The sequence below is a fragment of the Phacochoerus africanus genome, chromosome 5 (genome assembly GCF_016906955.1).
Source record: "Phacochoerus africanus isolate WHEZ1 chromosome 5, ROS_Pafr_v1, whole genome shotgun sequence".
NCBI classification, from domain to species: Eukaryota; Metazoa; Chordata; class Mammalia; order Artiodactyla; family Suidae; genus Phacochoerus; species Phacochoerus africanus.
Genome location: NC_062548.1, coordinates 63,450,276 through 63,462,339, shown reverse-complemented (window position 1 = coordinate 63,462,339; position 12,064 = coordinate 63,450,276). Strand labels below are relative to the sequence as shown.

General features: G+C 45.5%; 1 protein-coding gene across 1 annotated transcript; it reads left to right on the top strand.

Annotated features, from left to right (window-relative positions):
- The first annotated feature begins 494 nt into the window (after positions 1-494).
- GNLY (granulysin) lies at positions 495-5,615 on the top strand. The gene is made up of 5 exons (XM_047781614.1): positions 495-635; positions 1,524-1,627; positions 2,090-2,191; positions 4,042-4,210; positions 5,443-5,615. The coding sequence occupies exons 1-5, from the start codon at positions 584-586 to the stop codon at positions 5,451-5,453; spliced, it is 438 nt and encodes a 145-aa protein (XP_047637570.1). The 5' UTR covers positions 495-583; the 3' UTR covers positions 5,454-5,615.
- Positions 5,616-12,064: the final 6,449 nt, after the last annotated feature.

Sequence of the window (12,064 nt, the reverse complement as noted above, 5' to 3'; positions counted from 1 at the left end):
TCCCGGCTGAAGCCGGCTCTGAGGGAAAGGCCCAGCCTCCGTGATGATGGCGAGAAGCCAGAGAGGGACTGGGGGGCCTGTGGAGCTCAGGCTCAGGGTCCACCAAGCTTGAGCAAACAGGGCTGGGAGGAGGAATTGTCAGGATCTACCCCGAGGGCAACCTTTTCTACTTCTGGCTGAATCAGGTAGTGTCACATTGGCTTCAAGGGCTGGAGAGTGAGCAGGGATATGAAAGGATGGCACATGGAGACAGCCTGGTCCCCTGGGAGGGCAGAGGAGCTGGGACGCTCACATGGCCAAGAGCCCTACCTGACTGGCCACTGGTAGGGATTTTTCCTTCCATGACCACATCCGGGCAGGGTGGGCCTGCTGACAGCTGATGCTGTCCTTGGCTCGGAAAGTTCTAGTACTGTGTGGTGGGGGCCGGCAGGGTGTGTGGAAGCTCTGAGGTCCCCCTCCTCCCCCCATTCCTCCACTGGTTTGTGTTGGTGTTTGTGGTAAACCCGGTGACACAGGGAGGTGGCTGCCTGATCCCCAGCCTCCATAAAAGTGGGTGTGGAGGAGCCTTGGCAGCTGCCCCGCCATGACCTCCTGGGCCGTCCTGCTCCTCACCTTGGTGCTCCTGGGCACCCCAGGTAAGGACGTTCCCCTTGGGGTAGATCCTCACAACTCCTCCTGCCAGTCCAGCTTTCTCAGGCTTGGTGGACCCCAGGCCTCCCAGGCCCTCGCCAGCTTCAGCCCAGCCTGTCAGTGACCTGGCCGATGGGGAGAGACAGCTGGTGGGAAGGCCGTGAGCCCCAACCGGGTTCTGATCCTGACCCTCTGGTCACACTGTGTGGCCTGGGTCCCCCCTTCTTTCCCTGGGCCTCTGACTCTTCATCTGGGTCATGAAGGTCATGGACCCTCATCAGTAGGCCTGATGTTACTTCTGGGTCCCACTGGTCAGGATGGTGACAGGGCTTATGAGCGAATGGGGACCTCTCTGTTCTAGACTCGATTCCTATTCCCCACCCCCATCCTCTCTCCCGGGGCCTGGGGTCACTGTAAACTCCGAGGGCTTAGCTCAGAGTAAGGACCCTTCTGGAAGGGAGAGTGGGCTGTGCCACCTGATGTGAGGGGGTTTCTTAGAAGGAAAGAGAAAAAGAAAGACGGTCTCTAGAAAGGAGAGGATGGAAATTTCCTTTCAGACAACCCCCAAATGTGTGTGTGTGTGTGAGAGAGAGAGACAGAGACAGACAGACAGAAAGAGAGACAGATAGAAAGGGGGTATGAGGGTTGTGGTTGGGGCTCTTTCTCTCCTACTCTCCAAGGAACTGAGAGCAAGTCTTCTCGCTGACAGGGGTTCATTGCAGCCCCGGGGCAGAGTAGGGCCGGGGGCCTCCTGGATTCCTCACGAGGCCGCATCCCTGCCCCGCTCCATCTGCTCCATCTGCTCCATCCGGGCGCTCTGCTGGCTGAGAGAGCTGACTTTTCCTCCCCCTCTGCCCTTGGGGATGGGAGTGCTAATGCTCTTTCTTCCCCAGGGCTGGCCTTTTCTGGTCTGACCCCTCAGCACTCTGCCCTGGCAAGGGCCCACCCATGCGACGGAGAGCAGTTCTGCCAGAACCTGGCCCCGGAGGACCCCCAGGTACTCGGCTGGCTCCCTGCTCACCTCCCATGGTCCCTCTCCTTCCTCTCCTCCGAGGCAGCCCCAGGGGTGAGGGTGGAGATCTCTCATGGTCTGGGGGAGGGAGGCAGGGCTGGGTGCTGAAGATGCTGGTTCATGCTCATGCCTGGCGGGGTGGGGGGCGTGCTGGGGGGGGCACATTAGTTTGCCTCCACGAGAGCATCCTTTGAAGTCTGACCAGAGAACAGAAGAGGTACTGGGCTTGAAAAGGTGTTGTGGGTGTGGGGACAGGTCCTGGGGTCTCCAGCCCCTCTAAGACTAGCAGGAAGGTAGGCAAGGGCCAGCTAGCTTGGTTCAGATCCTTAGGGACAGAAAGATCATAATGATCCAGCTGGCCTTGAAAGCACCCAAGGGCCCCTTCCCGGTGCCTTTCCAAGGCTGGGTGTCTGAGAGACCACCTTGAGGGGCCTCCTTTCCTGACAGGGTGACCAGCTGCTCCAAAGAGAGGAGCTGGGCTACTTCTGTGAGTCTTGCCGGAAGATAATCCAGAAGCTGGAGGATATGGTGGGACCACAGCCCAACGAGGTGAGGCTGGGGGCTGGTGGAGCTCTCTGCCTGCTGGCGGGGGAAATGGGCAGGACCGGGGCCCCAGAGCAGGTGCTGCCCCAGAGCTACTGGCTGGGGCACGGGTTGGGGGGTGTCTGTGGGCTCCTCTCTGGTCAGCAGATGGACTTCAGAGAATCCTTGGAACTTGTGACACTCTGGGCCTGTGAAAGGGGGAGGAAGGGTGTGTGGTTTCCATCAAATTTTCAAAGGCTGTTACATTTAGAATGGAGAGACCCCGAGGTCCTGCTGTATGGCACAGGGAACTATGTCCAATCACTTGTGATGGAACAGGAACATGACGGAAGATAACATGAGAATGTGTATAGATGTATGACTGCGTCATTTTGCTGTACAGCAGAAATCGACAGAACAGGAGTTCCCATTGTGGCTCAGTGGTAATGAACCTGACTAGTACCCACGAGGACTTGGGCTTGATCCCTGGCCTCTCTCAGTGGGTTAAGGATCCTATGCCGCCGTGGCTGTGGTGCAGGTCGGCAGCTAGAGCTCTGATTAGACCCCTAGCCTGGGAACATCCATATGCCTCAGGTGCAGCTCTAAAGAGACCAAAAAAAAAAAAAAAAAAAGAAAGAAAAAAAAAAGAAAAAGAAATTGACAGAACAATGTAAATCCACTATAATAAAAAAATCTGAAAAAAAATTCTCAAAGGCAACCTGTTCCCAGAGAAGGTAGGGACCTTTCCCTATAGGCCTAACATTCGCATCCAGGGCAGGGCTTTGAGAGACTGGTTCCAGAGAGGAGTTGAGTCAGGACTGCTAAGTCCCAGATCTGCCACTTTCTTTCTTTCTTTCTTTCTTTCTTTTTTTTAAATCTCAATAATGCATTTTATTCTATTTTATTTTTATTTATTTTTTTAGGGCCTCACCCACGGCATAAAGAGGTTCACAGGCTAGGGGGCAAATCAGAGCTATAGCTGCCAGCCTACACCACAGCCATAGCAACTCTGGATCTGAGATGCCTCTGCGACCTATCCCAGCTCACGGCAAGGCTGTATCCTTAACTCACTGATCGGGGCCAGGATTGAACTCACAATCTCATGGTTCCTAGTTGGATTCATTTCCGCTGAGCCACAACAGGAACTCCCCAGATCTGCCACTTTCTAGCTGTATGGCTTGGGCAAGTCATTAACCCTTTCTGAGCTTCAGTTTTCCTGTCTGTGGAATGGGATGGATAACCTTGCAAGTTGCCCAAGCCTTTCAATTGACCTGAAAAGTGGGAGGCACTTAGCTCTGAGTGAATGATTAACAAGGGGTTGTAACGTTACTAAAGAACCATTTTTTCACTCACCCTCCCTCTCTTCTGTTCCCCCAACCTCTTCAGCATCTCCACTCTCAGCCCGAGGTACTCAGATTTATCCCGCTCGACTGGGATGGCAGTAAAGATATTTCAAAATCAAATGCACTGAGGCTCCAAGCCTTCCTTCTAACCTTCCCACACACCCCCTGTGGGAGGAGCCCACAGCCAGACCCTGAACCCAGTAAGCTATGCACGTAGAGCCTTTAAAGTGGGTCTGGAGGCCATGAGCACCACTCTCCACACAGAAGACAGGGGCCAGCTGTACTGAGACCTGGCAGGGCCATTGTCCTCTCATGAGCTTCTACTAGCCAGGCTCAGGGAGGGGGGCGGAGAGTGGGAAGCTGAGCCCTGTTCTCCAGTCTCTGTCCCCGTGGCCACCTGGCACCAGTTCCTTGTCCCCAACACTTTCATCGCCAGACTTGCCCAGGGCCCCAAAGCTGCTGGGCCCTGCAGAGAGGCCTCGCCGGGCAGGGCTCACCTGGTACCCGTGTCCTGCCGTGTCTCTGCCGCTCCAGGACACTGTCACCCAGGCAGCCTCCCAGGTGTGCGACAAGTTGAAGATACTGAGAGGTCTGTGCAAGAAGATCATGAGGAGCTTTCTCCGTCGCATCTCCTGGGACATCCTGACTGGGAAAAAACCCCAGGCTATCTGTGTGGACATCAAGATCTGCAAAGAGGAGACAGGTGAGTGCAGAGGTGACATTCCTGGACAGCCTTCCTCAGCCCATGTGACAAGGTTTAACAATACAAAATACACCTGTCAGAGAGAACTTCATAAACAGCAACCTGAAAAGTGGGATGTACTTAGCACATATGTGTGCCTCACTCACATCACGTCCTTTCCCCCTACTCTCAACATGGGAAAGCGGGGAGCAGCTGGGTAGGTGGGCTTTGGCTAGAGATGTTTGAGAAAAACTCATAAGAGCTCCCCCCGGCCCCCAAGCAATCTTGAGGCAAATCAGGTCCCCATTTCTCCTTGGCTGTGTGACCCTGCACAAGTATCTTAACTTCTCTGAGCTTCAGTTTCTTTATCTGTGAATGGAAGACAGTAATCCCTGTTTCTGAGGTTGGAATGAGGATTGAACAAGATGGTCATGTACGAAGAGGGTGACACCAAGCAAATGGGCTCAGACTGATATACTCAAGAGACATCAGAACCCTGATTAAACTCCAGTCCCCCGGCCCAGCACAGGTCCCTGGGGATGGGAGCCGAGGTCACATCCTTCTCCATGCCACTAGGGGCCTGAGAGCCAGGCTGGGGGAATCTCCGGGGTGGGGTGGGGCTCTGCTGGCGTCTTCCTCTGGGGCTGCCTAGGCTGTGCCTGGAGATTTCAGGCTGCAGCTGCAGGAGGTGGGGCCAGGAAGGGACCCCCATGATGGCCCCTGGCAGATCATCCAGCCCTCACTGATGCTTTGATGCTGGGAGAGCTGGGGTCTGCCCCTTAGTGGAAGGTCCTCACCATTTTCTGTCCTTGGAGCCTGTGGCTTTTATATTTACTTATTTACTTAGTCTTTTCAGGGCCGTACCCATGGCATATGGAGGTTCCCAGGCTAGGTAGAGGTCGAATCGGAGCTGTAGCTGCTGGCTTACACCAGAGCCACAGCAACTCGGGATCTGAGCCTCTTCTGGGACCTACTCCACAACTCATGGCAATGCCAGATCCTTCACCCACTGAGAAAGGCTAGGGATGGAACCTGCCACCTCATGGTTCCTAGTTGGATTCGTTTCCACTGTGCCACGATGGGAACTCCTGCCTGTGGCTTTTATCTTCAAAGACTAGCAACAGGCCCAGGCCCCTGACTGGCTTCCAGGATGGGATTCCAGGTGTGAAGAACAGGGACAGGTGGCTCTGAGTCCTTGTTGCCCCTGGAAACCCCCCATACCTGCCCACTACTGGCTCTTCTCTCCATGCCAGGTCTCATCTGAGCCCCCGCGTCCCCTGACCCCACCATGGAGAAGAAGCACAGAAACTCCAGCACCCTCGGCCGGTTCCTTGCCTCCTCAATCTAGGGTCTGCCCTCCTGTTTCTCTCACCTAACTCCTGCCACTGCCCTCCCCTCTCAGGAGAATTAAATGTCATGCAAGATTTTTTTGCCTCGGCTTCTTTCTCTTTGGTGGGTTTGAGGAGAGGAGCATGCTTGGATGACTCATGAATTCTTTCAATAAATGTTTGCTGGATGTCCACACACCATTATAGATACGGGAGATTTAGTGGTGAACAAGACGACCTTAGCAACTCTCATACAGTCATGAAATTCTTGTTGAGCCACACACTACTCCAAGAGGCTCGGGTACACAGTCAATATACTCCCCGAAGCTCTCAGACCAGCCAGGGAGGCCAGCACAATTATGGTTAGAATTCCTTTGGTTATAAGGAACAGAAACTTATCTGTTTGCTTCTCTCAGCTGATGGTCTTTTACTGTCTTGTGGGTGGGGGTGTATTATTTAGGATACTTTTGGTTGCAAGCAACAGAAGTCTTAGCTCATTCGGACATAATTAAAAAAGGCAATTCATTGGCTCAAATCATTAACCAGTCCACAGATAGCTATTGGCACAGAGTGATCCAGAAAGCTGCGGTGTCACCAGAGCTCCAGTCCTGTTTCCCTGCCATTCTCTCTGTTTTTCCCCATTCTGTATACTGAAACTGACCTCAGGCTAGCTTCTTTCTCCGCAGCAGAAATGCCTGCATCAAGGTGAAACTTTACATTTTTCCAGTGTCTCATCAGGAGAGAGAGAGAGAGAGGGAGAGAGAGGGAGAGTTAGTTCTTTGGTAGGCTCTCTCTCAGTAGTTCCTTTGTATGAGAAAGGAAGCTTCTTTCACAGACGCTCCATGAGAGATGTCCCCAATTCTCACCCTTCAGTGGGTCAGGTGCTCATCTTGAACCAATCACTGTGTCCGGGGCAGTTGGGGGGTGCATGGGATACACTGATTGGCATAAGCCTAGTCAGGCCACGCCCTTAGGGCTGATGTAGGGTCCATCCCACCCTCATCACTTGGCTGAGAATGGATACTGAAGATCCGGGAAGAGGTTGTGGCTGAGAGAAGAGAAAATAGAGCGTTCAATCAGAACAGTGATTTTGGAAGTTCCCCTTGTGGCTCAGCAGTAATAAGCCTGACTAGTATCCTGGCCTCACTCAGTGGCTTAAGGATCTGGCCTTGCCATGAGCTGTGGTGTTAGGCCGGCAGCTGAAGCTCTGATTGGAGCCCTGGTCTGGGAACCTCCATATGCCCCAGGAGCGGCCCTAAAAAGGAAAACAAACAACAACAACAACAACAATAAAAACGGTTCAAAGTGACTCCCAATGGTGAAATCTGGGGCAATTTGAGTACTAAAACAAATAATGACAATAATAGATTATAACCCATTGAATAAGTTAGAATCCATGAATTCATATAAATAACAAATTAATAAATAAGGGAAAATGGAAAGTGTTACCTTACAGTAGGGTGACCCCAATAAAGGTAATTTTAGTCGCAAAGTCTGTCCCCACAAGATACTTAATTTAATATCAATTAATAAATTTCGGAGTTCCCTGTCATCATCGTTGTGGCTTGTGGTCAGCAAACCTGACTAGCATCCATGAGGACTTGGGTTCGATCCCTAGCCTCGCTCAGTGGGTCAAGGATCCAGATTGCCGTGAGCTGTGGTATAGGTCACAGCCATGGCTTGGATCCTTCCTTGCTGTGGCTGTGGCCTAGGCCAGCCGCTACAGCTCTGATTTGACCCCCAGCCTGGGAACCTCCATATGCCATGGATGGGCTCTAAAAAGACAAAAAGACCAAAAATAAATAAATAAATAAATAAATTTCATTGTTACTTAACTTGACAATCAAGAATCTTGGCAGGTGGGATAATGTTATTACTAATGGAACAAACCAGTGTCACAGGACTCATGATATAATGCACCAAGAGGAACGTAAAGACATGTTTCTGCCGAAACTGAATAAATCATGAGGAAATATGAGACAAACCCAAACTGGCATTTTACACAGTAGCTTCTCTGTACTCTTCAAAAATGTCAAGATCATGAAAGACAAAGACAGAATGAAGAACTGCTCCAGATCAAAGGAAAGTAAAGGCATACATGGAATCCAGACCTATAATTGACCTTATTGGGGGCAATCTATGAAATGTGAAATGAGTCAGTGTTAATTTCCTGATTCTGATGGTTGTGCTAGGTTATGTATGAGGAACCCTAGCCGAAGTATTAAGAGGGGAATGGGGCATCAAGAAAACACACACTGGAGTTCCCGTTGTGGCTCAGTGGTTAACGAATCCGACTAGGACCATGAGGTTGTGGGTTCAATCCCTGGCCTTGCTCAGTGGGTTAAGGATCCGGCGTTGCTGTGAGCTGTGGTGTAGATTGTAGACGAGGCTCGGATCCTGCATTGCTGCGGCTCTGGCGTAGGCCGGTTGCTATAGCCCCAATTTGACCCCTCGCCTGGGAACCTCGATATGTCGTGGGAGTGGCCCAAGAAATGGCAAAAAAAAAAAAAAACAACGGAAAAAAACAAACAAACAAAAAACGCACACACCTGTCAGGAAACACACACTAAAGTATTAAGAGGGGAATGGGACATCAAAGTCTGCATTTACTGTCAAATGATTTAGAAGAAATGGTAATACGTACACACAGAAAAACTAAAATAAGGCACATACCACATACTTGCCATAGATTGTTAACAGTGGGAGATCTGGTTAAAGTAAACAGGAGTTCTTTGTATTGGTCTTGCAACTTTTCTCTAAATTTGAAATTTTTAAAAAATGAAAATAAATGACTTGAAGTAATTTGACCTTAGCAATGGATAGATAGTGTTGGGGAAAATCATCCAGAAGACATGACTGCCAGTTTGACCTGCACTCTGGTTGCAGGCATTTGGAAGCTCTTCACAGCAGGTATAATCATTTTTCTCTCTGTAGGGTCAGTTATAATGTCCCCTGTTTTCTTTCTGATTCTAGTGATTTGAGTCTTCTCTCTTTTTTTTACTGGTCAGTCTAGTTAAAATTGTCACTTTTGTTGATCTCTTCCAAGAACCAACTTCTGGATTCACTGATTTTCTCTAATGTTTTTCGATTCTTGTTTTTTAATTGAAGTATAGCTGATTTACAATCTTTCAGATGTATACCAAAGTGATACATATACATGTATGTATATGATACATACATGTATATTATTTACATATGTGTGTGTGTGTGTATACACTTTCCCGATTCTTTTCCATTATGGTTAACACAAGATATTGAATATAGTTCCCTGTGCTATACAGTAGGTCCTTGTTGGTTATCTATTTTATACATAGTAGTGTGTACTATATGCCAAATCTCCAATTTATCTCTCTCCTCTTTTCCCCTTTGTTAACCATAAGCTTGTTTTCTATGTCTGTGATTCTGTTTCTGTTTAGTAGGTTGTATCATTTTAAAAAATTATGCATATAAGTGATATCATATGGTATTTCCTCTATTTTGTTCTATTCTATTTTCACCCTTTTGTGCTATTGTTATGCACATTACACATAAATGTTGCAAACCTAAAAATGCATGGTTACAATGATTATATAATTTATGTCTTTTAAAGAATTTGAGAGAAGAAAAGGGAGAATATATATATCTTTTGTTATCTTAATCTTCTCAATAATCATCTTCATTGCTCTTCATTTGTTACTGTGGTTTCGCGTTACCATCCATTTATTTCCTTAGCCCAATACAGCTTTGTTCCCACCTACTCTTTTGTGCTATTGCTGTCAAATACATTACATTTCTATGTATTATCAGCCCCCAATACATTATATTCATGTTATATTACACCATTGCTTTTAAATTAGTTGAGAAGAAAGGAGGAAAAAAAGATGTCTTATTATACTGTCTTATAATTACATAATTATCTTGACTCATTGTTTTTTCATTAGTGGTCACTTGCTTTCAGGTTAGGGGTCAGATTTGAGCTACAGCTGCTGGCCTACACCACGGCCACAGTAACATGGGATCTGAGCCACATCTGTGACCTACACCACAGCTTACGTCCACACTGGATCCTTAACCCACTGAGTGAGGCCAAGGATCAAACCCACATCCTCATGGATACTAGTCGAGTTCCTTACCACTGAGCCATGAGGGGAACTCCTAGCATTTCTTTTAAGGCATGTGTGCTAACAACAAATCTCAGTTTTTGTTTAACTGCAATGTCTTTGTTTTCATTGTTGAAAGATAGCTTTACAGGATAGGATTTTTTTGGTTGACAGTTTTTAGGTTTTTAGTTTTTTTTTTTTTTTTGAGCACTCTGAATATGTCATCTTTTTGCCGTTCGATCTCTACCGTTTCTCATGAGAAGTCAGCATTTGATATTATTAGGAATTCCTTATAAGCGATGAGTCTTTTTTCTCTTGCTGCTTTCAAGATTGTCTCCGTGTCTTTGGCTATCACGTGTTTATTTGTGGATCTATTTGGATTTACCTTAAATTGAGCTTCCTGGAAGTATGGATTATTTTTCAACAAATTTTGAGAGGTCTTAAGGTTTATTTTTCTTCAAAATTTTTTCTTCCACTTCCTCTCTCCTCTCCTTCTGGAACTTCTATTTATGCACATGTTGGTGCTCTTATGGTGTCCCACAATTCCCTGAGGCTTGACTTATTTTTCTTTATTCTATTTTTTCTCTTTCTTTGGATCGCATAGATTTTTTGATCTATCTTCAAAGTTTGCTAATTCTTTCTTCTGCCATTTCAGAGTTACTGTTGAGCTCTTCTAGTGAATTTTTCATTTAAGTTATTATCTTTTTCAACTCTAGAATTTCCATTTGAATCTTTTTATAATTCTCTTTATTAGTATTTTTATTTACAGAGATGTTGTCATCATACCTTCCTTTATTTCTTCAAGCATGGTTTTCTTCAGTTTTTGAACATATTTATAATGGCTACTTTGATGCCTTTGTTAAATTTTTATCCAATGTCTATTTGCTTTCCACAGGCAGGTCTGTTTTCTGGGTTTCCCCCCACTTGTATATGGGTCATTTTTTTTTGGAAATTTTATTTTTATTTTTTTTTACAGAATAAAATACGTATATTTAAACAGTTACATTCACACAGATTATTATATCATGGATCTTAAGAAAGAGATTAAGTGACTCCCTCTGGAGAAGTGGAATGGAAAATATGCTGAGACAAATAGGAAATTTATTCTATACTTTATTCCATTTTGTATGGCTTTCATCTTTACTATTTAGTATTATCTATTACATTTTGATTTTTCTTTAAAAATTAGCATTATATTAAAATCGTGTATATTATGCAACTAAAATTTATAAAGAAGAAAGCCTTATATACCATTAAATATTTTATATAGCATAGTAAAAAGAATAACTTAACTGGTAAGCATAACAAAAATAATACACCCTCTGAAAATAAGTAAAATATAAAATGCATAAGTTGGTTAAAAAACAGTGTAACTATATAAATATGTCCTTACAATTTGTTACATCTTATTGATTCTTCAGTATAGGCATTACACCATTCTAGGTGATGTGATAAACAAGACATTATAGAACTTACATTGTACCATGGAGAGAAATGGTTATTAATAATACAATTGTAGAACTGTATTATTTAATTGTACAGTGGCATTATTTAATTATAATTATCATAAATTCTTTGATGGAGAGGAAATCAGAATCAGATCTAAGGAGACTTCAGCATTCCAAGAATGATGTCAAATGACCCCCTTCATGGTGGATTATGCACTTATTTACTATGAGATATATTTCTTCTCCAGTGATTCCTTGTTTGTATATCAATTGTAGATTTTTTTGGTTTGCAGTTATTCTGAAGTCTTGATATAAGAGTCTATATGTATATGAGATTGTTTTAAGTTGTTGTTCTCTTAATTGCAAGTTCATCTCCAGTGTCCTGCATTTGTACCCACCTCTTCTCATGATTTCTGATTTTGGTGGTATAATTGTGCATGGATGATTTTGTATCTTTCCTGTATATATACCTTTACTGGTGAGCCTATTCACTTGTGGCATTTTTGTTTCCTGTTGCTGCCTTTTCTTTTCTGCCTAGAGAAGTTCCTTTAGTATTTGTTGTAAGGCTGGTTTAGTGTTTCTGAATTCTCTCAACTTTTGCTTATCTGTGAAAGTTTTGATTTCTCCTTCAAATCTGAATGAGAGCCTTGCTGGGTAAAGTAATCTTGGTTGGAGGTTTTTTTTCCTTTCATCACATTAAGTATATCATGCCACTCTCTTCTGGCCTGCAGAGTTTCTGCTGAAAAATCTGCCAATAACCTTATTGGGGTCCTTGTATGTTACTTGTTTCTTTTCCCTAGCTGCTTTCAAGATTTTCTCTTTGTCTTTAATTTTGGTTAGTTTGATTAATATGTGTTTTGGTGTATTCCTCCTTGGGTTTATTTTATATGGTACTCATTGTGCTTTCTGGATTTGAGTGAGTGGTTCCTTTCCCATATTAGGGAAGTTTTCGGTTATTATCTCTTGGAATATATTTTCTGTCTCCTTCTCTCTCTCTTCTCTTTCTGGTACCCCTATAAT

What these genes read in the sequence shown, in the direction of transcription:
- GNLY (XM_047781614.1), top strand. Translation starts at nt 584, where the DNA reads ATGACCTCCTGGGCCGTCCTGCTCCTCACCTTGGTGCTCCTGGGCACC. An exon ending in GGTGCTCCTGGGCACCCCAG is followed by an intron (nt 636 to 1,523) that starts GTAAGGACGTTC and finishes TTTCTTCCCCAG; the next exon opens with GGCTGGCCTTTTCTGGTCTG. An exon ending in TGGCCCCGGAGGACCCCCAG is followed by an intron (nt 1,628 to 2,089) that starts GTACTCGGCTGG and finishes CTTTCCTGACAG; the next exon opens with GGTGACCAGCTGCTCCAAAG.